Genomic DNA, 23,948 nt, shown 5'->3' on the forward strand with positions numbered 1-23,948 from the left:
GATTCGGGGAACGCGGAGAATCGAGAAGTTTGTCCGCGACCATCGCTGTGAATGAGAATCGGCTTACACGTGAGGAACGGAGAAGTCAACGCATCGAATTGTGTGTGTGTTACCTTCCTATTCAAGTCTACTGCGGGCATACAACAATGGACGAGGGAGAGAGAACGAACAGCAAGACACTCAAAACGGTGACGAGTATACACACGTGCGCGCAGACGGGGACAGGGAGAGGCAGGCGTTGCCCCCCCCCCTCACGCATCCGTGGCCGTGTGCGAGATTATGCGTAAATGAGACCTGCCTGCCTCATACCACGTCCCATCACTGTGAAGGACATCTTCACGGTGCCGCTTGTCACCGTGTGCAGCTTGAAACGCTGTTCGTTGTCGGCAATGAGAGAGTTGTCGCGGAGCACCGGGTAGCCGCCCATGACGGACAGGCGAAGCGTCTGCCACAAACGCACGAGTGCGCTGGAGCTCCACAAATTCGGCCTCCACGTCGACAGGCACAGCTCCTGCTCCCCGACGCCAGGCATGGGAAAGTACGCGGTGCCGTAGCCACCAATATCCTTGCAGCCGTAGTCATCCAGTTGCCACACTTGAATCGCGATCTTCGGCCAACCCTGCACGCCGTTGAAGCTGTAGTGCACATCTATGGGGTAGTTCCACGGGATGCCGTCGCTGCCGCTACGCATCACGTGTGTTGAACCGGAGGTACGCCCCTCGACGGCGGTCCACTGCGAGCCCGTTATGATCTCGTAGCTGCAGAAGTAGCTGCTGTCGCCAAAATCGTGACCGCACTGTATCTCGCCGACGATGTGCAGCTCCGACATGGTGGATGAGCAGCGGGACTCGCCAGAACACCAGTAAGGGGGGAGCAAATGTCAGTTGCCACTACGCAACGGGCAATCTAGTGCAGTACTAAAGCAGCAAGAGAGGATGGCGAGGGCTGCACAGTAACGTCGCAGGGTTCGTCTGGTATCGCCTCTCTCTCACACACTGGTTTCAGCTTGTCGGTGTTCAAGTTTCACTCTCGAGCTTGCGGTGAGTCTATGTGTGAATGCCCGTGTCTGTACCGCCACACGCGAGTGGAAGAGTAGCGTCGCCTACCCTGCCTGATAGCCGCCCGAGATGCAACCTCTGGCGTTGACGCAGCGGCTAGTAAGCAAGGTCGGGAGCGGGCAATGGTGTTGCTGCACTGGCAATCATGACAAGCAGGAAGGGATTGGGCAGACGGGGAGTGTTTTCCGGTGGTACACGACGGAGGACACATGCCGAAAGAGAAGTGCCGCGTAGATGAAGAGCAGGGCAGACGGCGGGATGGCAGTCGCAGAGGCACCAGCGCACAGCGCGAGACGCTCAACGTCAATTTGGCTGCATGGAGCCGTCAGCGGCGCAGGAACTCTTTCATGATCACATATGGTTGAGGAGGAGTGTGTCAAGGCAATCATGACATGAACCTTCGCGGGCATGAGCTCATCCCCGTCCCCCTCCCAACCCCCCCACACACACCACCCCCTTCCATCCGCCTCGCCTTCAGGCTTACCGCTGCAGTGGAATTACTTGACAGCGCGTTCGGCGGTACTCAAGAACGGGGGGGGGAGGGGCGTTTGGCGCCCTCAAGAGAGAAATCGGAGGGGAGCGCTTCACAGAAACGAGAAAAAACTGAACCAGCGCGCCATGCGTCTAAAAGGCGAGCAGGGGAGGGGAGGGGAGGCGCCTCCGTCCAGCATTGGGCGCGCATCTACTCTAGAAGAAACATCAGCACCGCAGAGACTTTCCGCAGCGCAAAGGAAAGCCCAAGCGCGCATCAAGAAGGTCAGCTGTTATTACCTCATGAGCACGCGCCGCGAAAGTACGACTCGCACACATCTTCCCCTCCACTCCCCCTACGCGTATGTGTGCGCGCCATCGTCTCCCTTCAAGATAGGGAGGAGGGCAAAGCGGGTGTGAGGAGTTCCACTGCGGGAGCTCACTCAGGTAGAGTATAGAAGCTCAGCCACGTCCATCTCGGCGGAGAAGACGACCACTGGAAAGAGCGGCGCGGGGTGGCGAGCGGGGCAGAAGCGAAATGCAACGCCCATGGAGACGCCCTCTACGTAAAACTCCAGCTCACCGTGCTCCAGGTCGAGTCGGGCAGCCAGTTCCGACCCCGGCTCGTACGGAGCACCGTAGGGTCGTTCCGCGCCAGCGGAGGTGGTAGTGCTCAGCCCCTGCGCAATTGCCCCGGTCGACAGGTACAGAAACGCGGGTGCCTCCGTCCCGTAACCTGTGAAGACGCGGGTGGCGAATCCGAACGCCAGTGCGGGTGCGCGGCGCCGCCTACCACCATAGCCACCTCCACGACCGCGCCGCTGCCGCACCGAGGCGCGAGGCATCGTTGTCGGGGATTCCCATCGAAACGCAAAGGTCAGATAGCCGTGCGTCACGCCGAGGTTGCCCATCGCGTAGAAGGGGATAACCAGACGCTGCAGCACGTCCTCCAGACGTCCCTCGTACTCCCGCTCAATCAGCGTAAGCGCGTCCGTGGCGTCCGCCTTGCAGACATATCCGTCGCCCGACACGACGATGTTTCCGCTGTGTGCGACATCCCAGCGAAGTTGCCGCTGGCGCCCACACGGAAGGAGAGCAACTGGGTCCGCGTAAGACCCTGTAGAGGGCGCTCGCCGCACTAGTGGAAGCTCGCCAGTGGCACGCAACGCAGGAGACGACGACGGTAGTGCCGGTGGTGTGCTTGGCCACAAGGCCGGGGTAGTGAGACGGTAGCGCCGCTGATGTGCACGACAGGCTTCGATGGACGCTGTTGCGCCTAGCACACCAGTCTCACTGGATGGGTGCAACGCTTCTTGAATGCGAACTAGCTTCTGCTTGTAGGCCTCGTACAGGCGCTGCTCCTCGTCCTCGCGCATGTCGGCCACCGCGCGCTGTGCAGAGTTTGGCTTTCGAGGTGATCCTCGTGATCTGTCCTCCTCAGAGGGCGGCGGCGGCGGTGCGGGGCGCCGCGGAGTATGGCGCTCCTCTGACCGCACAGGCGCCCGCTTTGGAGAGGGCGACGAGGACTCTGCACGCGTCATGTGCGCCGAAGCACTCTGCTCGCCTGTAGAGAGCGGCGGAACTGCTTCTTTAGGAGGGGTGCACGGCTGCGGAGAAGAACGGTGAGGGCTTGGAGTCTGGGATGGGTGCGGTTGAGGCGACACTGCCGAACCTTCATGGAAGTCATCGGTGGGAGCCGCTGATGTCGCCAAGGAAGGCGATGGAGGTGCGCACGCTTCGGTCGGTTGCTCCTGCGGCCTCTTGTTGATGGCGGCATCAGGCCCAGATGCGTCGACGCCGCAATTGGTTCCCCGCACATAGAAGCGGGCCTGCACATGTGCCGATGGCGGAGACGGAGAGCTTGGGGGCGCGGGTGCCTCCATCGAGAAGCCTCGCAACTCCTCGCCAACCTCATCGTAGGCTGGCTCGGCTGGCGCTGAAGAAGACGCCTCCGACCCACCGTAACACGGTGCGTCGCCCGCAGCCTCCGAGAAAGGGACCCGGTCACCCGGCACCCATGCAGAGAGTCGTGCGGCAGACGAGGACGACGGTGACAAGCGGGCCTCCAACCGCTGTCGCTGCTCCTCGGCGAGCTCTCGCTCCAGCTGCAGGATTTGACGCTGCCGCTCCGCCTCGCTAAGCGCTGCACGCGCTTCTGCCTCGGCCGACGGTCCTGTTGCTGCTGCTGAGCTCAGAGGAGGCGCCGGAGCCGTCCAACTGCCGTATGTGTAGGGGTTGTGCGACAGTGGCGGGCGTTCGGCGCGTGATGCGGACGCGGCACTCGAGATGTAGGGGTCTGAAGGGTACGCGGACGGATATATGGCAGAGGCACTTAGCGCGCTGTACAAGTTCGGCGTCATTGTCTCCGTGTGCGAGAACAGCGCCGACGCATCGCGCACGGGAGACGGTATTCCATTGTGTGGTATTGCAGAAGGGATCGGGGGGGGTCGCTGTTCGCCTCCGCCAAGAGGCACGGCACACAGGAACCCTTCATCTGAGATCATCGTGTCTAGTGGCTGCGTGGCACAAGCTGCTCGCTTACCTGTCCTGGGGGCAGTACGTCTCTGAGTACGTGTATGTGTGCAAGCTTGTTGAGTAGGAGAGCAGCAACGCGCTTCGAGTAGAAGGAAAAGAAACACGGCTCCGTCGGCTGCCCCGCCTCACCACTCATGGGAGGTTACGCCGACCGCAAACGACAGCCACAACCACACCCGGTGCCGTCGTCGTCTTAATTTTTTCCGTCTCACGAGAAGGGGCGACGGACAACAGTTTGAGGAAGGCAATCGCCGCATGGGCAAGAACGCATGACACCGTGGACGTGCGTGAGTGTGTGGATAAACTCGGCGAATGGACGTCAAGGTCGTGGAGAGCAGGAGTGTGACACAGATACAGCCAGCAGCACATCAGAGGCGCCGTGAGTCTTCACAAGCGCTACCCCGTCACCAACGCAGCGGTGTTGAATGCACGTCCCCACAAGGCCCACAGAAGCACGCTAGCAGGCAGACACAGAGCTATGGAAGCACCTGTGTGAAAAGCGGCGGCGCACGGCATCGCACATGGCCCCATCGTCGACGACAGCTGGTCGGCAGCCAAGGTACAAGAAGCGGAGGCAGCAAAGGCTACACATACTTCGCCACGTACGCAGAGTCACATATACACACACGTAGACGTATCTATACACATTTTATACGCAAATAGGCATCCTCCAGGACTGTCTCCGGCTTGACCGCCAAAACACAGCTGCAGCAGAGGATGGTTCCTGCGCAGCTGCGCGTTTAATGGTGCCGCCTCCTCCCACCGCCTCTCCACCGCTTTCTTCTTCGCTTTTACCGTCGCTCATTACTTTGAAAAGAAAAACAAAATCCGGATCGCACGGCGTGGGCACTGCCTCCGACGTCGCAGTCTTGTGCGCTGCATGTGTGCAACAATGTCGGCGTATGAGTGGCGATGTCAGTCTCGCATACCGCACGACACACGCGACACCGTGTACGGGATGGAGGCGGTGAGAGGTGGTAAATAATAATAATAGCCAAGCAATGCGTCTTTATATCAGCCGTCATGAGCTTATCTACGCGCCAGTGCGGTTGCCCGCTAACACGTCGCTGCGCACACGTCGAATCAATGCCAGTGAATCCCTCATCCCTTCCCCAGCGGGGGATGCGGGCTGCACACACACACACACACATACGCACGAGAAGACACGGATGATGCGCAGGTACGCGCTCCCGAGCTCTCATGCGCGCACGCGCACAGACCGTGCGAGAAACGCGAAGAGAAGACACGAAATCCAAGCCAAAAGAGGGTAGGAGGGAAGGTTGTGGTGGGTGGGGGGGGGGACAGCCACAGAGAACAGCAGCAAAGAGGAGGAAGACCACTACCGCACAAAAATGCGTCGCATAGCGCCTCCCTGTGCCCGCCTCGGTAATCAATGGCAGTCGCGTTGGCGTCGGTGTGCGCCGGGGATGGGGGGTGACGGACAGCTGCCAATACACTGTTCTGCAGAAAGGGGGAGCGACACGCTCTCGTGAACACGCATACGCCTACACGTGCATATACACTGCCCCACCTACATCACGACGGAGAGATGAACAGATGTCGAAGAGAGCGTATGAGGAAGGGGATGGAGGGGGGCGCCACCGGCAGAGGAAAAGGGAAAGATGGAGAGACGGCGAAACGGCAGAGACCGTTTACTCCCCTGAGTGTCTGTGCGCGGCGGAGAGGGAAGGGAGGGAGGCTTTACAGCGGCACCGGCATCACGCACACGCGCGCGTGTATGGGAGTACAACGAAAAACATACAAAAAAAAAGAAACGATAGTAAAGCAGCGACAACGACAACAACAACGTAACACGCACGCTCGCAGGCGCAGGCGCAGAGCGCGAGTGACGAATGGCTGCGCTAACGATGAGGAGGACAGGAAGATACAAGGACACAAAGGAGGGCGTGGAGAGACATCCTAGCACCGGGGGTGGGGTGGGGCGGGTAAAGGATCGGACCAGAAGAGGGAGAAGATCCGCCAGATAGACATGCAGGCACAAAGACAGGTCGAATGTACGCGTTTAGGTGCGGTGTATGCGCGAGGAGGCACACGACGCATGAAGCGAGAGCACGGAAAGAGGTGGCAGACACACAGACAGAGAATGAGAGGGGGAGGGGGCGCTGATACGCAAGGGAGTCACGTCAACCTACGCACCCAGCGATGTAAGCGAATAGCGCGCGCGATAGGAGACGCCGTGGTCATGGGGAAGGCGTGCACCCACAACAACCCGCGCATCACGAGCATGCCTGCGATGCCTGCCAACCAGGCCCCTTCACCTGGTTGGGGTAGAGGCGCACGCACTCGGCAGCGGCGATGCTCGTAGCGTTACGGTAATTGCCGTCGCGAGTGAGGATGACGCCAACGCAGACATCGACACACGGCCACAAGCACTCCTCGTCCGTCAGCGCTACCTCCACGTGGTAAATATTCTTCGCAAGTGCCGTGGCACGAGACATATCGGGGAGGACATGAGTGGCGCGGCAGAGAGGGCAGACGTCTCCAGCAGTGTGAGTGTGTTCCTCGATGCAGCCAACGTGGAACCAGTGGTGGCAACTCGTCTCGATGATAGGGTTCTCGCCTTCAACCGGGCACAGACAGATGGCGCAGGTCTCCAAGTCATCGGTCACGTCCACCAGCCGACTGTTCGTGCCGAGCACCCGCGGCAGTAGTGTTGGTCCGTAGGGAAGAGTCTTCCCACCGAATGGCCGATTGGACGCGTGACTGCTCTTCACTGGCGTCGTCGAATGCGCCCTTGCCGCCGGCACATCTGCTGCCGACCTGCGAGTCACCGCAGTACGCAACGGCACCTGCGTTTTTCGACGCACCGCCACGCGCGACCGCCAGTCCGACCCGGGACCCAGTCCCCGGACTAGCATGTCGTCCAGACGTTGCATGTCAATGCTCTTCTCAGCGTCGCTCAGCACCCATGCAATGGGCCGCGCGCCGTACGGGGCGAGGCTGAGCGTAAAGGAAACAACGAAGCCGGCACTCACCACACAGCGCGTCACTGGTGGCTGCGGCGCTGCCGTGGCATTGCCGCTCACCTTACGCACTGGTGGTCGCCCAGGGGGACGCTTGATCGCCATACTCTTGACTACTGCAGCCCCTTCCTCAGAGCCGAAGCTGCTGGTGGTGTAGCCGACGACTGCGTACGACAAGTTGTCGCTGTTCTCATGAGCCGCGGTAGCCACAATGGAGCCGGAAGCCTTCTGAGACGACAGCGACGTGGCAGTGACGCCAAGGTGCTGAAAGCTCGTGGTATCATGGCTAACAGAATTCCAGCGCGCACGGTAGCTGGCAGACAAGACCTTCACGCCAGCCGCGTGGCCGAACGCGTAGGTGAAATGGGGTGCACGCATAAGGGCAAGTAGGTGCTGCTGTTGCCGCGCGTAAAAGAAGACGGCGCACGCCACGCACACGTCAAAGCCATAACTCTTCCTGCTGCTAATTTGCGCTTCACTGCGCACATTGTACTGCGACTGCGCACCGTTCGCCTCTTCATTGTCATAGACCATAGCCTGAAAGCCGACGCGGATGCCGCGCAGGTGACATGTGTCGCAAGAGTAACCAGCTGACACGTATGCGCAGCCGGGAATTTTGAGCGGGTTGCACAGCCTTAGGTGCACGATGCCGTGACTATGGGCAAAGGTCAGCTGCCTCGGCAGTCGCTCCAGCACGCTAATCACGTCCATCACAGGGCACGGGGCGACGCAGGCGACAAAGTCATCATCATACTCCAGATCCGGCAACGGCTCCAGCGCTGGAAGCTTACCGAACGGCTTACTGGCCATATAAGCGGGCAGCTCCTCGTTGCGCTGCGTGTTCTGCGCCGCGGTGCAGTGGAGGTACTCCTTTAGCAGTGGCACCGGCAGCGTTGAGAAGGCCAGCACCGCGCTCATGAGCCGCTCCACTATACAGAGGTAGGACTGCGCCTCTGACGTACCGTAGGCGAGGATGGCCTGCGCGATGAAGCTCGTGTACGTCCTCCACGTATCGGCCTCAAAGCCGGCGTCTTCTAGCTTCACCAGAATTCGCCGTGCTGTATAGCGGAGTACTTCGACGTACTTGCTCCGCGGCAAAAGGTCATCCTCATTGCTTCGCTGCTTCACGCTTTCCCACAACTGCCGCGTCCGCTCTAGCGCCTGCGCGGTGGATATCTGTCGAATCGACGTGTCGATGCCATGATGCGAAGAGGCAGATGGCATGGGCCCAGGCATGCGGACAAGCACCACGAAGCCAAAAACAAATGCGAACGTACGGAAGCGCTGAAGGCGTGGAAGGGGCGTGCGTGCGTGCATGTGTGGCTGTGTGTGATGTATGGGGGAGACGAAGACACACACACACAGAGACAGAGGGAGACAGAGAAAAGGGGGCGAGACACACGGGGAGTACAGCCGAGCGAAATAAACACAAGTAAATAAAACGGCCGACGCGAGACGGCGGCAGATAACAGCGCAAATTACGTACACGCAAAAGGAAAGGGTGAGAGAGACAGACGTTCTCAGCGAGGTGTACATAGAACGCAGAAGCAGGAGGAGGTGCGGCGGCAGCGGCACAAGAGAGCGGTGGGGGGAGGGAAAAAGGAGAGTCAGAGAGAGACACTCGGGGGAGCACGAGGTGAGGAGGCGGGCAATGGAGAAGAGAAGACAGTAATTACGAGAGAATTAAATAATGATAGAAAGGGAAAACGGATGGGCGAGAGAGAGAGAGAGGGTTGCCAGCAGCGTCTCACACCTTTCGCCCCATCACACCACCTCTCTCTCCTCCTCCACTGATACCACGCACAGGCGGCACCGACAGAAAAAGAAACCGCAGAGGTGCCGGCGACCACGCAGGGGGGGGGGGCAGAGCAGGTATACACACACACACAGACACAGGCAGGTGAGGATCACGGCACGGAAACAAGACGAGAGGGGCCGTTGGTTGCCGAGCACGAGCAGAACCAGCAGAAAAGAGACGTCACCGAATACGCAATCTACGCCAGCCACCGTGTCTTCCCTCCCTCTCTGTCTGCGGTGCACCTCGTTTGCGGCTCCTGTGTACGTGCGTGTGAGTGCACTCCTGAACGACGGGAGAAGAGGGGAAACGAGGAGGGGGGCTGCGGCGTACGTGGGTGAGTGAATGAAGTGTGTGCTGCAGCTCTCAGCAGAAATGCCTGGTGCAACAACGCATTTTACGCGAAGAAGATGGGAACAAAAGACGGAAGGGCCGAGTGCAGCGCACATGCAAGCAGACACCTCTGATGGGGCGGGGGGAGAGAGACACAACTGATGGTAAAGACGGGTGGCATGTGTGCATGTGTGTGTGTGTGGAGGGGACAGGAAGAGAGAGCAGAAGCGCTTCAGAATGTGCCGGAAGGGTCAGAGAGAAACGCAGGAAAGCACACGGCCCATGGAAGAAGCTTCAACGCAAGGAGATTCACCTCCAGCACTTGTCATCCCCCCCACTCCTCAAGCCGGGCCACGTGAGCGAGCGTGATAGCAACCGCAATGACCGTTTCTTCGTCTCCCTCTTTTTATTTGGTTTTCATCCCCGTGAATGTCCACGGGCTACGCGCGTTAAGATGGCGCGTGCATCTACCCTGCGACCATGCCCAAAGGTTCACTGAAAAGGATCTTCCTTCAATCCGCTCGTGAGCGCAACCACATCGCTGTGCGTGTGTGTGTGTGTGTGTGTGAAGGAGAGAGAATCACGTCTGCGCCATCCGAAAAAAGTCTGTGAAGCAACTCCTGCCACACGCGGAGCACGACGGCAAAGATGGGGGAGAGAGAGAAGGTCTCGCATGCCACAAAGGCGAAAACGAAGCACACAAGCACCGGTCGAGCATCGTTCTCTGTGCCAACTGTTCTTCAGAGCGTCCTCCCCCGCCCTCCTCGCATGCACTCCTCACCTCCGCACCACGTCTGCTAGAGGGTGACGCCTGGGGGTTTCCTAGGGCCGTCACGCCGCCGCAGTCGGTACACCTTCTGCTCCGTAAGGGAGCGGGACGGGTGAAAGCAAGCCTCAACGTGCACGCCCTGCTCACGCGCGGCGTGGGACACCTGCTCATTGGCGGTAACAATGACGGCGTTGACAGCATCGGCGAGGCCAAAGACAATCTTGTTGCGTAGGGACACCTTGCCGCTGAGTCGGAGATACTCCACCGAAGTGAAGATGGGCGGCGTGGGCGGCCAAGGACAAGCGGGCGGTGCTGCTGTGTCACGTCCGGTAACACTTGGCGCGCCATGGCCGCCTTCGTAACCGCCTCCGCTGCACATGTGGTGCCGCAGAAACGTGGTGTCCACCACACTCACAAGACGCAGCAGACGTGCAGCACGCGCGACTTCCCGCGGTCCCGCGATCGTCTCGAGGATCCACTTGAACTCCTCGTACGTGATATCCGCCATGACCCAGTTGGGCTTCTGATGCAGTGAGGGCAAGGCCGACGTAGCAGCTCTCTCAGCGAGGCCACTATACTCGACCAGAAGACTTGACTCGTCAAGAGGCACGGTTGCAGACGGTGCCGCGGCGGTTGTAGTGGCTGTGACGGTGCCTTCGTGCGCGTTCTCGTCCGCGGAATCGGCGCAGCGCTCTCGTGCCGCTGCCTCCAGAGGCCCAAGCCAGTCGAGCTCGGTTGGCACGATGAGCGCTGCGGGGATGGCCTGACCTGGCTGCTTGAAGGCTGCAGATGGCGCCGCATCGACCGCCGCGTTGTCACACTGTAGCAGAAGGGCCTGCCGCATCATCATCTCCAGTGCATCTCTGGTGTACCAGGCGGTGAGAGAACGCAGCGCCGGCTCCAACACCTCCACAACGGCACGGCATTCGACGACTTCCTTGCGCTGTTGCTCTCGCAATACGCGAAACGGTGCCAGCCGCTCCATCCGCAGACTGTGGGGTAGGCCATCCTCGTAGCAGCTCTGGGAGCAAAGCGTGACCAGCGCGGTCGTGTCGAGGCAAATAACAGCAGGAGACGGCGCCAGCGGTGGAAGCCAGGTGGTGGCAGGCCGAGTGGGTGCTACCTGCGGCCCATGTGCTCGAATTCGTCGTCGTGGCACCTGCACGGAGCGGTCTGCTGAAAGCGATGCCCAGACAATACCGTGCGCCGCAAAGAACTTCTCCAGCGCAGGCGGTGGCGGGTGAAGCAGCACGACGGCCACCTGAACGGCACGTCGGTGCGGCAGGCAGGTCCGTTTGGCGCGCTCGAGGAGGGCGAGAAGCATGTCAGTAAAAGGGGTGGCACCATTCAGGTCCAGCGCCTCCGCCTCGAGCTCAAGGTTGCGCGCCGTGGCCGTCTTCACCTTGATCCAGCGGTGCTCGCTACTGGAGACCACATCCACCTCGAAGCGCATGCCCTCCCTGAAGGAGAGCCTGTGCGCCGTCTTCGACCCGTTCACCGAAGCTGAGGGTACATACTGCGGCAGTCCCACGTAACCGCTCACGGGCACGTAGACCCCGGTGATGTCACGCTCGCGCTCAAGGCATGTGATAATACCGTCATAGTGGGATAAGGAGTTACATTGCGCACACGCCACCGCCGCCTCGAAGATGGCAGGTGGCACGACGAGCGAGTCGGGTGAGGTTAACGACGTCGGCATAGGTGTGCACCCAGCCGCACTGAGTCCCTCTACCGCACGTCGCACATTAGCCGTCTCCTTACAGAGTCGGCTGCGGAGCTTGGCAATGCCTTTGTACGCTGACGAGGCAGGTCGTTGGCGGCTCGCACGCGCCCTGCCGCTGATGGCCTGGCATCCACGACTGTCATTTTCGGGGGGAGACGTCTGCGAGTAAGGTGCGGCGGTCGACACGGAAGCAACTTTTTCGGCTAGCAGGCGCTCCAGCCTGGAGTGGAGATCCTCTGCGACGCGCAGCAGTTCCACGAGAAACGTACAGAGCGCATGTGGCGAGCTCGAGGTGGTGAAGACCTCCTGGTGCCTGCCGTGTCCCTGACGCTGCCCATGCTGCGCCGCATAAAGGTCCCTGCCGAAACCGTCCGCGTCACCCCCGGGCGCTTCTCCATCAGCATCTGACGCCACCGGAGATGTCTCGTCTGCACTGTGTGTGCACCTGCGGGACGATGAGCTAGCGCCGCTGGAGTGAGAACTCACGTCCAAACGCGCTGCCTCGAGCGTGTCCTCATCGTCGCCAGAGGACGGAATCAGCATCGCTTCATACAGCTGGTCCATGATAAAAGCCAGCACACTTACACTTAGGAGCCCCGCAGTGGGGAGGTGCCGAGAGAGCGGGCGATGTGTGAGGGTCTGTGTCCTCAGGAGTTCCCTGTCTCCCTACGTCGTGTGGGATGCGTCTGTGCGGCGTGCACCGTGGTACCAGCGACACAGACGAGCCACCCGAAGAGAGGGTCAATGGTGTCACAGACGAAAACGAGAGGGTGTGCAGGTGCCTCGAACGGAGAGCAGCAGCACACACACGCACCACTTCGGGGGCAGCGACGCGCAAACAGGAAGATGGGCAGTGGACCGTCTTTAGAGAGGAGAGAGGAGTTGGCAGAGTACGGGTGGCGCAGCGAATCCCTCCGAGCTCGCATTCCGCCATGCCGCGTTCGCCTGCCTATCCGGCCACCCTTGAAGACGAAGAGACGACAAGGGTGACGTGTATTTGGGGGGCCGCGGGAGGAGGAGGAGGAGGAGGGGCACGGTGACACGCACACGCACACACACACACACACACACAACCGCTTCAGGCGACTGCAGACGTGTCACGGTGTGTCGGAGGTTGAAGTATTGTGACGAGGTTACCCCGTGTTGACCAGCATAGCTGGCTGCACGCTTGCGCATCTGTAATGGGGAGCAAGAAGCACCTTTGCGCTAACACATGAACCGATGCAGAGAGAGGGGGTGGACGGTGGCAACGGATGCGTGCGGGAACGCAACCCTACTCCTTCGCTTGTCCAGAGGCTGTAAAAGTGTCTCGACGTAGGTACACACCGGTGACCACGACATGCGACCACATTACTCATTGCCTTCATATCGCCACCAGCTCAGGCGTTTTTCTGTTGGCCAATCCCGCAACTGCTCATATTCGCGCTGCGACAGCTCGGCGAACCGGTGATGGGTGTAGTCCTTCCCGTCGACACACCGGCCCCACAGTCCCACACGGGCCGACGGAACCTGGTCAAAATTCACGGTAACAGACGTGATGCCGCACCGCTTGCAGAGGCGGTACCGTCGTTCGCGATCAAAGTCCTTACGCATGTGCTTCTGGTTCTCCAGCCGGAAGGTGTCCTTCATGCGCTTGCTCAACACGACGCCATTGCTGCGGTTCAGCGCACCGAACTTGGTGAAGGAGTAGAGCGAGTTGGGCCCAAACACATTGGCGCGGGACATTGTTGAGTGTTGCCGGTGCACACGCACACGATGACCGTACGACTAGAACGATGCGCGGCAAGACAGCTGGGCGGAGGTGAAAGCGTGCACTTTGTGTGTGTGTGTGTGTGTGTGCGTGCGTGGGCAGTGTACGAGTGGGTGAGTGGGCACTCGCAGTTAGAGAAGACACATTGGCTATCGGCGGGCACAGGACACGCACGGAAGGGCAATCAAGCCGGGTAGCTTTTCCTGTTATCGAAGCACAGAAAAGATGGCAGAGGAACGGATGCGAGAGTGTGTCGATGGGAGGCGGCCACATCGGAAACACAAGATGAGTGGGTGTTACGCTGAGAGGCCCAGACCGTGCACATCCGACTTTGAACTTCTGTGCCCCGCCGCGGTGTGTCGGGCTTTACGGCATGCCCGAGGAGGAAAGGGGGCAGCATGCGGCTCCGCTCTTACGCCTGCCGCGCCACAGCGGTCTGCTGCCGAGCCCTTCTTTCGTTTCTTTTCGTTCTCGGTTACGTTGTTACACGATACGGCAGCTTACGAGAGACAACAAAAACAAAAGGAAGGGAACAGTCCCCACAGAGGAGAGGGTGCGGCGATCGCGTGAGGGGTTCCGCAGGCGCCGCTTCATGAAATGGCGGCTGTGCGTGTGCGTTTCTTTCGTTTTGTGTGTTCACTGACGTGAGCATGAGCAGCCGCACACTCGCAATCCGTTGCCCCATTGAGGGAGAACGCAAGGCCAGTAGCAGCAAGCAAACGGAGACGGCGCACACACACACAGAGAGAGACAGAGAGACAGAGCCACTCCTCCCTCCTGCACATACGCACACACAGACGAACGAAAGGCCAACACTCCGGCGTTGGCGCCGGACACCATCAGCGCAGTTCACGACTGCAAGAGGTAAGCAGCAGCAGCAGCAGCGGCATGACGGATCCCCCTTCAGGAGGTCCATGAGGCAACAGCACATCCACGCAAGCGCGGCACACGCCAACGCAGTCAAGGTGGAGAAAGAAGGGGGAACACGACGGCCGCGCTGCGCACATACACACCAAGACAACACACGACAAACGGGGGACGCATGCACCCATGGCAGTGTCCTTCCCTACCTCGTCCCACCCACCGACCATTACCTCATCTGACGCCTAGAACACGTCGTGCTTGGACTTGCGCTTCGAGACGCGCTTCTCCTTCGCCTTGGCCGCCTCGACCGCCGCCTTCTTCGCTGCGGCCGCCTTCGACTTTTGATTCGCCTTCGTGTTGCGCTTGATACGTGTAGCGACCACCCCTTCGAACTGCGGATTCTCTTCAATCCACTCATCCGCGAAAGACTTGTAGCGTCGACGTTTGTTGCGCCCCACATCGGCAAAGTATCCGAACTCCATGAACTCGCTCTCCCCTACGCCGGCTGCCTTCTTGGGTGCCTGGTGCTGACGCTCTGGGTCCACAAAGTTGCGGTACTTGAGTAGCTCAATCTCTTGCTTCTGGTCCTCGCTGAGCGGCTTCTTCTTCATGCCGTACCACTGCGACAGCGTGTTCTTCTGCTCACGGCGCTTCTCTCGAACAGCGTCCTTGCGGTCTTGGATGCCCTGCACCCTGTTGCGCCCACCGTAGAAGTCGCCAGAGGTCGTGACCGCCTTGGCCATCATGTCGGCCACACTGTCGCTGCTGCCGCTGGCCGGCATGGGCTGCAGACAAACTGAGACAAAAAAGGAAGACTACGAGTAGTGCTCTGGTTGAGCGCCGTGCTTGCAGCTGTTTCCGTGATGGCCAACGTGGGCAGCGCGAGCGCCTCGATGCTTGTTGCTGCAGGAGTTGGTGGTGGTGGTAGGTGAGCAAAAGGAAGGCAGAAGATGATCGAAACATCGGTCGCAGGGAGGTCATGAAGACATCATCATCATCAGAGTAAACCGCGAGGAAGGAAGGCGGAATACAAAAGGAGGTGCCGTACGACATCGCTGCCGGTCACGTACGCCTCCACCTGCGAAACCAGCGAGAGGACGCTTGCGGCACCTTCATAATATACTACAAGACACAGACGCCAGCGCTGTCGCCCACGGCACACCACTCGCATACGCGGAACTCCACTCCCCCCTTTCTGCCTGATTGGGGAGAGCAGGGAGACGGAAAACGGGCACAGCAAGTTCACGACCACTCACGGGCGCACCCCTTTCTTCGACAATGCACCTCACTGCCTGCTTCCTGGAAGACGTCACGCGGGCGCCAGCACGCTGGTGTCAGGCGCTGCACGCCACGACAACGTTCTCGTGTATGCGTATGTGTGTGTGTGTATGTTTGCCACATCACCACGAGCCGCACGTCGCAACCACAAAAAAAGCTGTAGGAAAAACAGAGACAGCAGAAGACACCCGCGCCTGGGGATGAGAGAGGCGGAGGCACCACACAGACGCCTTGGAGGGAGCCGAGACACGCGCCGCACACGCACACGGGCGATAGAGTCGGTGGGACATCCATCGTATGCGCATCCGCTACGGCGTCTCGCTCTCCCCCGTTTCCGTGCGGTAGAGAGACACGTATTAAGAAGAAGGCCGTCTTTCACAGCCGACACCTCACCGCAACTGCCGCGTTGCCTCCTGCAGCCGCTCCTCGAGCTCCAACTTCGCTTGCAACGTCTCCTGCAGAAGACACTGCAGGGAGCGTAGTCGACCCTCATCACCACCACGCGACACCGCTGCAGGGGTCAGCACGCCAGCCGCCAACAGCTGGTTCATCGTGGAGGCGTTTCGCTTGAGCTCGGCTTTCAGCGCGGCGCACCGCCGCTGCAGGTCTTCGATCACTGTCGTCAGCTTCCACTTCTCTTCCTGCATCGTGGTCAGCCGGTCAAGTAGCGCCTCGTTCTCCACCTGCACCGCCTCCCAGGTGGACATGTGCTCCGGGTTGTAGCGCCGTTCAATGTCGGTGATCTGGCGTGAAGACGGCATGACGAGGGGTTGCGTCGACGGGAGCGGGTCGTCGGTGTCGAAGTCACCGAGAGAGGCCGCGGGAGGACCGTCTTCGCCGTCACTGCGACAAACCCACGCCGCCGATGTGTCTCGCCAGGTGCCCGAGAGGGAGGGCCGGTGCGACGTTGTTGTCGGTGCAGTGGGGGCGTTGCTCAATGGCACCACCGCGGATGACGGTAACAAGCGCTGCACCTCCTCGAGCAGTCTGGTCTTCTCGCTCAGCCCGTCCTGAGACACAGTGAGCGCCTGGCGCAGCTCTTTGTTGAGGGCTAGCAACTGCTGCATCTCAGCCTTCCGCTGCGCCTCCAGCAGAGCCACGCGTTGTTCAAAGGTGTACTTGAACTCCTTGAGTTGCCGCTCTCGGTCCAAAAGCACAGCTGTGTCTGCGGCGGCCCCCAAAACCGGACTAGCGGACACAGAGGACGACGGCAGAGCGACACGGAGAGCCGTCACGGTGGTGTCCTCCATGTGCGACGACGTCGATGACGATGCCGCAACGACAGTCGGTGTGGCCGGCTCCGGTGCCACTTTGGGGCACTCATTTGCGGTCGCGAGGGTCGTAGCATTGTCGCGATCACCGCGTTGCGTGGCGGAGTGTAGGCACTGCTTCCACACCACCTCTCGAACCTGGCAGGATAGCACGCGCTTCAGCAACTGCTTCGCTGCCGCTTCGTTCACACGTGCTCGCCGAGACAAGGTGAGCAGCTGCCGCTCCCACTCCGTCTTTTCCCGCTGGTACTGGTCGGTGCGGTCGCGCAAGGCGATGCGCAGGCGGTTTGCATCTCGCTCCAGTTGCCGGAGTCGCTCATCTTCTTCCTTGCGCGAGATTGCCCGCTCCAGCTCCAGCTCGCTCTCATTCACCTGTCGGCGGTACAGCAGCGCTGACGCCTTCAGCTCAGCGTTCTCCTTCTGGAGGACCTGCGCCACCTCCTCCGCCTTCGCTCGCCGCGCCGCCTGCTTCTTCGCGTCGCGCGTCAGCCTGTCGGTCATGGCATGCAGGTCGTTGATTTGCTTTTCCAGCGCCTCCTTCTGGTACGCCTCGCTGGCTGTGAGTCGTGGTGCCGCTGCTGCATGGCGTGGTGCCGGGTGGGCCGCAGCCTCTATCGAGCTTGTCAAGAGGCGCTGCAGCTGACCCTCCAGGTGCGCGTTTTTCTCCTGCAAGAACGCCTTCTCGCGCGTCATGGTGGACATCGCTTCCCGCAGTTGTGTCAGAGCGTACGCGGCGCTCTCGTGCCGCAGGCGTGCCGCGCGCACCTCCGTCTCGCGCTCTCCCAAGCGCGTCTGCATATCTGCAAGTTGATGCGCCGGAGAAACCGGCGTGTTGCCGGCCTGTGGCGGTGACAGGGAGGAAGTGCTCACATCCGCGAGAAGCACTTTGCGAAGTTCGGCTAGCTCCGCCAGGGCAGCCTCGAGCCGCTCCCTCTCCATGGCCAATGCACTCTGCGTGGTGCTCAGCTCACTTTGAGTGCTAGTCAGCAGACCTTGCGCAGCATCCAACGCAACGGCCCTGACTCGCAGCTCCGCAACCTCTTCGGAGAAGGGGGTAGTTGCCCGCGCACCGCTCCACGTCACCGTCGACGGCTCGGCGGCCACAACCACGGCGCGCACAGCAGTGGCGGTTGTTGGAGTCGTACCTGTCACACCCACCGCCTTGCCGGTCAGAGCCGTGCCGCGCACTACCCGGCCGGCAACGACGACGGCGGGAGGCGAGCTGGCGTCAGCAGAGGAGCGGGCTTTTGAGTCAGAAGGCGGCGGCGGCGGTGTCAACGTTGTCAGAGAACTCTCAGTGAGTGGGGAGCTCAACTTGGCAGCGCCGTCTGCAGCAGCAGCCAAGAGGGCATCATACCGATCCTCTGCATGTGTTCCGGCACTGCTTGCCATCAGTCGACTCGTCTCCGTGTGCACGCGCTCGAGGCAGCGCGTCAGGTGAGCGCAACGCTCGTGCTGCTGCTCCAGGCACTGGATCAGCTCCGGCACGGTCGGCGGGAGCTGAACGATAGTGCTTGTGTACGACGCGGCCTCATCCTCCGTGGTGGGCGGGGTCGTTGGTGGCGCAGAAGCAGCAGCACCCTGCGCGGAGGAGCAGGTGGACGCCAGCGTTGACATGGCCAAGCCTATCCTAACGATGCGCCAGAGAGAGGGAGACAACGCAGCGGGGCAAAGAGCACAAAAAAAAACAAATCGCAGCACGAATGCGTGCGCAGTCTCAGCGCATGCGGGGTGCAGCAGCTTTGTCGATCTCGCACGCCCCTCCTCCCCCACAAAAACAAAATCAAAAGGGGCGCCGTGCCGTTGTGTGTTCGTGTGTGTGTGTGTGCGTTGTGCTCTTGCCACTCGACGGCATAATGATGCCCGACGTGGTGCGTCCACCGGCCTCTGCCACGCCAAGCGGCGTATGGCAAAACTTGGCGAAGAAGAATGCGAAACGTCAGCACAGGTGTGTGTGTGGGTGTGTGCACATGGATGTGGCCAGTGCTGTGAGAAGAGAAGATGGGCTAGTGATGAAGGGCAAGGGCATGGACGTGGGCGTGAGCGTCAGAATGCTCAGTTCAAAAGAAAACCGTGACAGGCAGAACAGGGAGAGGGAGAACCCCCCCCTCGTCCTGCAGCGGCTCGTATCACCAACAGAATGGGCCGAGTGTGTGCTGTGCTCACCCGCGCCAAAAGGAAGAGGACGCGGTGAGGAGCGCACAGAAAAGCACGACAACCTACGCACGATGGCGCAAAAGCAAGCGATGTACACATCGACACAGCTGCAACAGGTGCGAAAGTAGACACGATAACCAATAGAAGTGTTGGTGGTGGAGCAGCCGCAGCAAGAAGATGGCAACCCCGTCACAGGTCAGCATAGGGGGAGGGGGGTTGGGGAGAGCAGCTGAGTAAGGATGAGAGAAGCGAGGCACCCAACACTCGTGCGCCCCCGAAGTGCGCTTCTCCGTGAGGCGGCTTGAGAGGTGCGTCGATGCCGGTCAACCTTCGCGCTAACACAGTCAAAACAGAAAGAATCCCTCTCTCTTCTCCTGGGGCTTGACGCCTGTGTCGGAGTTCGCGCGTCGCTCAGCTTCGGCACATACACTGACACACTCGTCGCGTCCTCCTCCCTCGACACACACACAGAGGCGAGAGAACGGAAGGTGCGGGCTGAAGATGCAGCGAGATGCTACCCGTTTCGGCCAGCCTACGCGCGCCTATGATACCTCTGCACGTTCGTGCACACCACGTTTCCGTGCAGACGTGCGTGGGAGTGAAAGTGAACACACAGGGGAGGGAATGCTAACGCCACTCAATGGACAGCCGCGCAGCATGGTCAGCTTGCCTGGATATCACGCAGGTGTGCCTCGGCATAAGCGGTCCACTGCGCCACGCGCTCCTTCAGCTTTGCCATGTCGTCTGGCATCACGTTGCGGCTCTCGTACGAGTACACGCGCACCTGCCGCTCTCGTTCGTTGAGCCGGGCCACGCACAGTCGCTGCTGCACCGCATGCAACACCGTGCGCTGCACCGACACGGTGTCCTGAACCCCAAGCGCCTGCTCAACATCACCGTACGAGAGGCACATGCCGTCGGGTGTCAGTGCGTGCTGGCTACATAAGGTGAGAAACGAAAGTAGCTCTAACTTTGTCATCAGTTCCGGCTGTTGGGCGAGGAGGGCCTTGACACCGTCGGACGTCGCATCGACGTCGACCACAGTGTTGAAGGTAAGCAGCTTCAGCAACGCGATCGTGTCCGAAGTGTGCGCCGGTACTGCCGTCGCGTTGTGCCGCCTCATGTACGTCTGAAGCGCACTCAGGAGGGTCCCGTAGAAGAAGACGGAGGCATCCGCGAGGCCTGACTGCACTGCAGCAACGGCATCTGCCGCCGTCGCTGCCTGCTGCACTCTGGCCACGTAGAGCGCTCCACTTAGTGAGCTCATCTGCGCTGAGAGGGGGAGGAGAGAGGAGCGGATGGGAGAAGAGAGAAGAGAGTTAGGCACCCCGTTGCGAGAGCGGCAGCGACGCAGGAGAGAGAAAAGAAGCCCCCACTAGCATCCGCTGAAGCGTCTCCTGCGCCTTGTCGGACGCGTGTAGGCCTCAACTCCCTCCCCCGCCCGTCTCTCCGTCGCATCCGGCAGGCACCGCTATGGTCCACTCAAGGCGATGGATATCGGGGACGCCGGCGGTGCGGCACACATGCACATCTCGTCATGCCGAGTGACGCTAGCGGGGTGCGATGGGAAGGGGGGGTCAAACGGTGAAGACGATAAAAGGAGAGAGATGGTGGTGAGAGCGCGAGGTAGGGATCTTGCTCTCGGTGGTCGTGGTGGTGTTCATTGTCATGTTGGAGGTAGCGGCGGTGCTTCACCAAGGGAGGTCCGATCAGGCATGTGTCGCCACATCCACGCCCAGACACGTGCACACCTGAAGACCGACATCCACAGAAGAGATGAGCCAGGCGAAGAAAGAAAAAAGGGGCAGTAAAAGTGCAGACAAGGCCAGCGCAAAGATCGAGAAGACGGGCGCTGAGCGGGTCACTCATGTCCTCTCTCCCTCGCCGTGCTGTCCGCAGGCTTCTTGAGAGCAACTGTGAAGTACCAGATGGGATGTGGAAGGATGCAGTGGTGCATTCTCCCCGCAGCAGGAGCAGTCGCGGACTTCGTGGATCGCCCCTCTCAAAAGGGGGAAAGCGGACACACGCGCCTGCGTTTAGCGGAGGGCAGCGCCCAGATGACGTCGTGACGGGCGTGTCTGTGAGACAAGCAATGAAACACTCCCCTGTGTGTGTGTGCTGGTGCGCGCAGCCCGCGGGACTCACCGTCCCTCAGGTGGCTTAGGGCCGTTACCGACAGTCCCCGCCTGCCCGCCCGCTGCCGACACTGACTGCTGCGGTTTTGGCACTGCGTCACGGTTGAGGTAGGCACGCATTATATTGCAGCTGGAGCGGATGTCGTTGGAGACCTCACGGGCAGCGGCGCCGAGCCACAGCCCGAGCTTCTCCCCGGTCAACTCGCGCTCCATGCGAGCAGCCTTCGCCGCCGCGCGCTGCACCAGAGGCGTATTCGATGCCTCCGAGAGGAGGGTCTTGTAGACCAGATTCTTTAAGAAGGCTTTCATCGTGTGACGTGGTGTGCTAATTGTGTTAAAGCCGCGGCTGTCCCGTGGCGTGTGCTCTTCTCCACTCGCACACGGCAGGGAGGGTCGTGCGAGTGGAGGCAAGGATGTCGACTACGGCAGATACTTTTCGGGGGTGCGCGCCTCTGCAAACTCGGTGCTCAGCGCACTGCTCCGTGCGTTGTGTGGCGCGGGAGAGTGGTAGGGTGGCGCCGAACGTGCCAGACACGCCGACACGGTGACGGTTGTAAAGAAGCAAGAAGGGAAGAGCGCGAGCTGGAGAGAGAGGGAGAGAACGGGTGCTGTATTCACCAATGGAGACGCTCACACAGGAGAAAGAACGGTGCGCTAACATAGAGCCTCGGTGCGTTGGTCATTATAGGAATGCGATGGCAACGAGCAAGGCAGTCGATAGTGGGCACCATGCCGCACACCTATATAGACATATACAGATCACCACCCCGTTACTTCAACGGCGGCTGCCGCAACAGCGTGCCACCGTCGAGCTCAAGTGCATGCATCGCGCCCTCAGCCCACTCGGAGATGGGTCTGAGAACAGCCACGCACACACGCTAAAAGAGGCAGGTGATTACGACCAGCGAGGCGGACAGCGCCAGAGAACACGAAACACAATGCGCAGGCACACGGGTACGTGCACACACACACACACACACACAGACGCACAAGCTCGAGCTCAGGGGTGACGTATGACATCCCATGCGCAGTCGCTGGTTGCGCATGCAAATGGGTGAGCGCCACCTCACTGGTCGTCTTCTCGGCGAGTCGAGCGCGGAATCCGTGTTAGTGCTGACGCCGCGCAGCCGCTCCTCCCTCCGGCGTGCCCTCCCAAGGTCATTCTTGAATGGGGTGCTCCCCCTCCCCCCGCGGCGACGACGGTGCAGTTCGAGTCACGCACGCCGGCACACACAGACACAGAGCATGTGCGAGAGACGCAGCGTCGGGTGCAGCGGCACTGCAGCACACGATGGCAACATGCCCCACTTCACGTGCGCGGGGGTACATCGCAGAAAAAAACGTCTGCGAGGAGTTGCAGGCCGGAAAGAGGGGAGAAATCGGCGGCGAACTTTTCAGCTTAGGGCACACAGTCGTGCCCGCGACAGACACGCACAACAGCAATCACGTATCACTGTCCGGCTACGCCAAGACGCAGAGGCTGAGAGAAAAACAACGTACGATTGCCTTGAAAGGGTCGTGACGTGGGTTGCCTTGCGCTCCACTCACGCCCGTGCCTTGACACGCACCACAAAAGCCGGTGCCTCGTCGCTCTCTTCCTGCACTCCGCCGCAGCTGTGACCCGTGGGACATCACCACCACACAAACATCAAAACGGTTACGACCGAAGCGGAGACGCAAAAACGAGGTGGCAACGCTGCGGTGGCAAGAGCATCGCCAGCACTAGTACGGGTAAGGCACCTTCTTCTTACCCTCCATCAGGTACACCGACTCCTTGGGAATCTTGTACTTGGTGATGAGCATGTCCGCAAGCTGATCCACGACGTTGCCCTGAATGTCGATGCAGTCCTGGTGCTTGCCCTCCTCTGCAGCACGCACACCGGCGCCGCAGGAGAAGCGCTTGCGCCAGTCCCTGGACACATCCTTCAGGTTGAAGCCGAAGAGATCCATGCCAAAGACAGAGGTGATCATGCGTCGCCCAGTGCGCTTCTCCACCTCCAGCACGACAACGCGCTCCAGCGCCTTCTTGACCCCGCGCCCCTCAACCATCGCCTCGAGGCGGTCCTTCTCTGTCAAGATCCGTCGCTTGCGGCCGCGCTCCTCGGCGTCAGCCAGGTCCGCCGCGTGCTCTAGTAGCCACGGCCGACACTTCTCCACCATCCCACTGAACTCGCACATCTCCGCCGGGAAGGTGCAGATGGGGCAGTAGAGCACCTCCACCGCCCTCTGCCGCGTCACGACGAGAGGCTCCTCGTCGGCGTCCCCCTCTCTCGCCGCCTCCTCTGCCTTGTCGTCCTCGTTAGCACCCTTGCCCTTCTTCTTCTTGCGCTGGATCTCTACTTTCTTGAGCCGGTTGCCCCTGTACTCCTTCTTCTTCGCTTTGGGGGCGCCATCGTCGGCATCACTGCCGCGCTCCGAGCAGCGGCCGCTGTGTTGGCCAGGTGCGACTTGAGCGCCATCAGCAGCAGCCGATGCACTGTTTTCATCCTCGCAGTCCTCACCATGTCCGGGCAACGTCGTCGTGGGGGCTGCGTCGTGCTCCTCCTCATGCTCCTCGTCGCTGCAAGGCTGGGCGTGTGCCGTCGCCTTGGACCTCTTGTTGCGCCCCATAGCTTTGTGCGGTACAAACTTCCGCACCTCTTCCGTACCAGTGGCCTCTTGAGGGATGGGGTAGGTGTGCACGTATGCGCTGCGCTTTCTGGAAAAGGCGGTGGTTGCACTCGCCACTGGGCACTGACCTACACAACATGGTGGTGACAATGCGGGTCGGGGTAGTGGCGATACGCGTGCGTGTGTGTGTGTGTGTGTGTGTTGGGGGGGGGGGG

At 60.6% G+C, this 23,948-nt stretch overlaps 10 protein-coding genes across 10 annotated transcripts; all 10 read right to left on the minus strand.

Annotated features, from left to right (window-relative positions):
- Positions 1 to 277: 277 nt before the first annotated feature.
- Positions 278 to 829, minus strand: LMXM_25_0320 (conserved hypothetical protein; the record flags this gene model as incomplete). The annotated part of the gene is made up of 1 exon (XM_003876036.1): positions 278 to 829. The coding sequence occupies one exon, from the start codon at positions 827 to 829 to the stop codon at positions 278 to 280; it is 552 nt and encodes a 183-aa protein (XP_003876085.1).
- A 1,143-nt stretch (positions 830 to 1,972) lies between these two features.
- On the minus strand, positions 1,973 to 4,033 carry LMXM_25_0330 (conserved hypothetical protein; the record flags this gene model as incomplete). The annotated part of the gene is made up of 1 exon (XM_003876037.1): positions 1,973 to 4,033. One exon carries the CDS (start codon positions 4,031 to 4,033, stop codon positions 1,973 to 1,975), a length of 2,061 nt encoding a protein of 686 aa, XP_003876086.1.
- A 2,268-nt stretch (positions 4,034 to 6,301) lies between these two features.
- On the minus strand, positions 6,302 to 8,284 carry LMXM_25_0340 (conserved hypothetical protein; the record flags this gene model as incomplete). Its single annotated transcript, XM_003876038.1, has 1 exon — positions 6,302 to 8,284. The coding sequence occupies one exon, from the start codon at positions 8,282 to 8,284 to the stop codon at positions 6,302 to 6,304; it is 1,983 nt and encodes a 660-aa protein (XP_003876087.1).
- Positions 8,285 to 9,973: 1,689 nt separating this feature from the next.
- Positions 9,974 to 12,232, minus strand: LMXM_25_0350 (conserved hypothetical protein; the record flags this gene model as incomplete). Its single annotated transcript, XM_003876039.1, has 1 exon — positions 9,974 to 12,232. One exon carries the CDS (start codon positions 12,230 to 12,232, stop codon positions 9,974 to 9,976), a length of 2,259 nt encoding a protein of 752 aa, XP_003876088.1.
- Positions 12,233 to 13,018: 786 nt separating this feature from the next.
- LMXM_25_0360 (conserved hypothetical protein) lies at positions 13,019 to 13,393 on the minus strand (the record flags this gene model as incomplete). The annotated part of the gene is made up of 1 exon (XM_003876040.1): positions 13,019 to 13,393. One exon carries the CDS (start codon positions 13,391 to 13,393, stop codon positions 13,019 to 13,021), a length of 375 nt encoding a protein of 124 aa, XP_003876089.1.
- Positions 13,394 to 14,524: 1,131 nt separating this feature from the next.
- Positions 14,525 to 15,064, minus strand: LMXM_25_0370 (conserved hypothetical protein; the record flags this gene model as incomplete). The annotated part of the gene is made up of 1 exon (XM_003876041.1): positions 14,525 to 15,064. One exon carries the CDS (start codon positions 15,062 to 15,064, stop codon positions 14,525 to 14,527), a length of 540 nt encoding a protein of 179 aa, XP_003876090.1.
- An 885-nt stretch (positions 15,065 to 15,949) lies between these two features.
- Positions 15,950 to 18,448, minus strand: LMXM_25_0380 (conserved hypothetical protein; the record flags this gene model as incomplete). Its single annotated transcript, XM_003876042.1, has 1 exon — positions 15,950 to 18,448. The coding sequence occupies one exon, from the start codon at positions 18,446 to 18,448 to the stop codon at positions 15,950 to 15,952; it is 2,499 nt and encodes an 832-aa protein (XP_003876091.1).
- A 1,201-nt stretch (positions 18,449 to 19,649) lies between these two features.
- LMXM_25_0390 (conserved hypothetical protein) lies at positions 19,650 to 20,255 on the minus strand (the record flags this gene model as incomplete). Its single annotated transcript, XM_003876043.1, has 1 exon — positions 19,650 to 20,255. The coding sequence occupies one exon, from the start codon at positions 20,253 to 20,255 to the stop codon at positions 19,650 to 19,652; it is 606 nt and encodes a 201-aa protein (XP_003876092.1).
- Positions 20,256 to 21,129: 874 nt separating this feature from the next.
- LMXM_25_0400 (hypothetical protein, unknown function) lies at positions 21,130 to 21,432 on the minus strand (the record flags this gene model as incomplete). Its single annotated transcript, XM_003876044.1, has 1 exon — positions 21,130 to 21,432. The coding sequence occupies one exon, from the start codon at positions 21,430 to 21,432 to the stop codon at positions 21,130 to 21,132; it is 303 nt and encodes a 100-aa protein (XP_003876093.1).
- A 1,413-nt stretch (positions 21,433 to 22,845) lies between these two features.
- On the minus strand, positions 22,846 to 23,733 carry LMXM_25_0410 (conserved hypothetical protein; the record flags this gene model as incomplete). The annotated part of the gene is made up of 1 exon (XM_003876045.1): positions 22,846 to 23,733. The coding sequence occupies one exon, from the start codon at positions 23,731 to 23,733 to the stop codon at positions 22,846 to 22,848; it is 888 nt and encodes a 295-aa protein (XP_003876094.1).
- Between the last annotated feature and the right edge of the window lie 215 nt (positions 23,734 to 23,948).

Source organism: Leishmania mexicana, chromosome 25 (genome assembly GCF_000234665.1).
Source record: "Leishmania mexicana MHOM/GT/2001/U1103 complete genome, chromosome 25".
In the NCBI taxonomy this organism is placed as follows: domain Eukaryota; phylum Euglenozoa; class Kinetoplastea; order Trypanosomatida; family Trypanosomatidae; genus Leishmania; species Leishmania mexicana.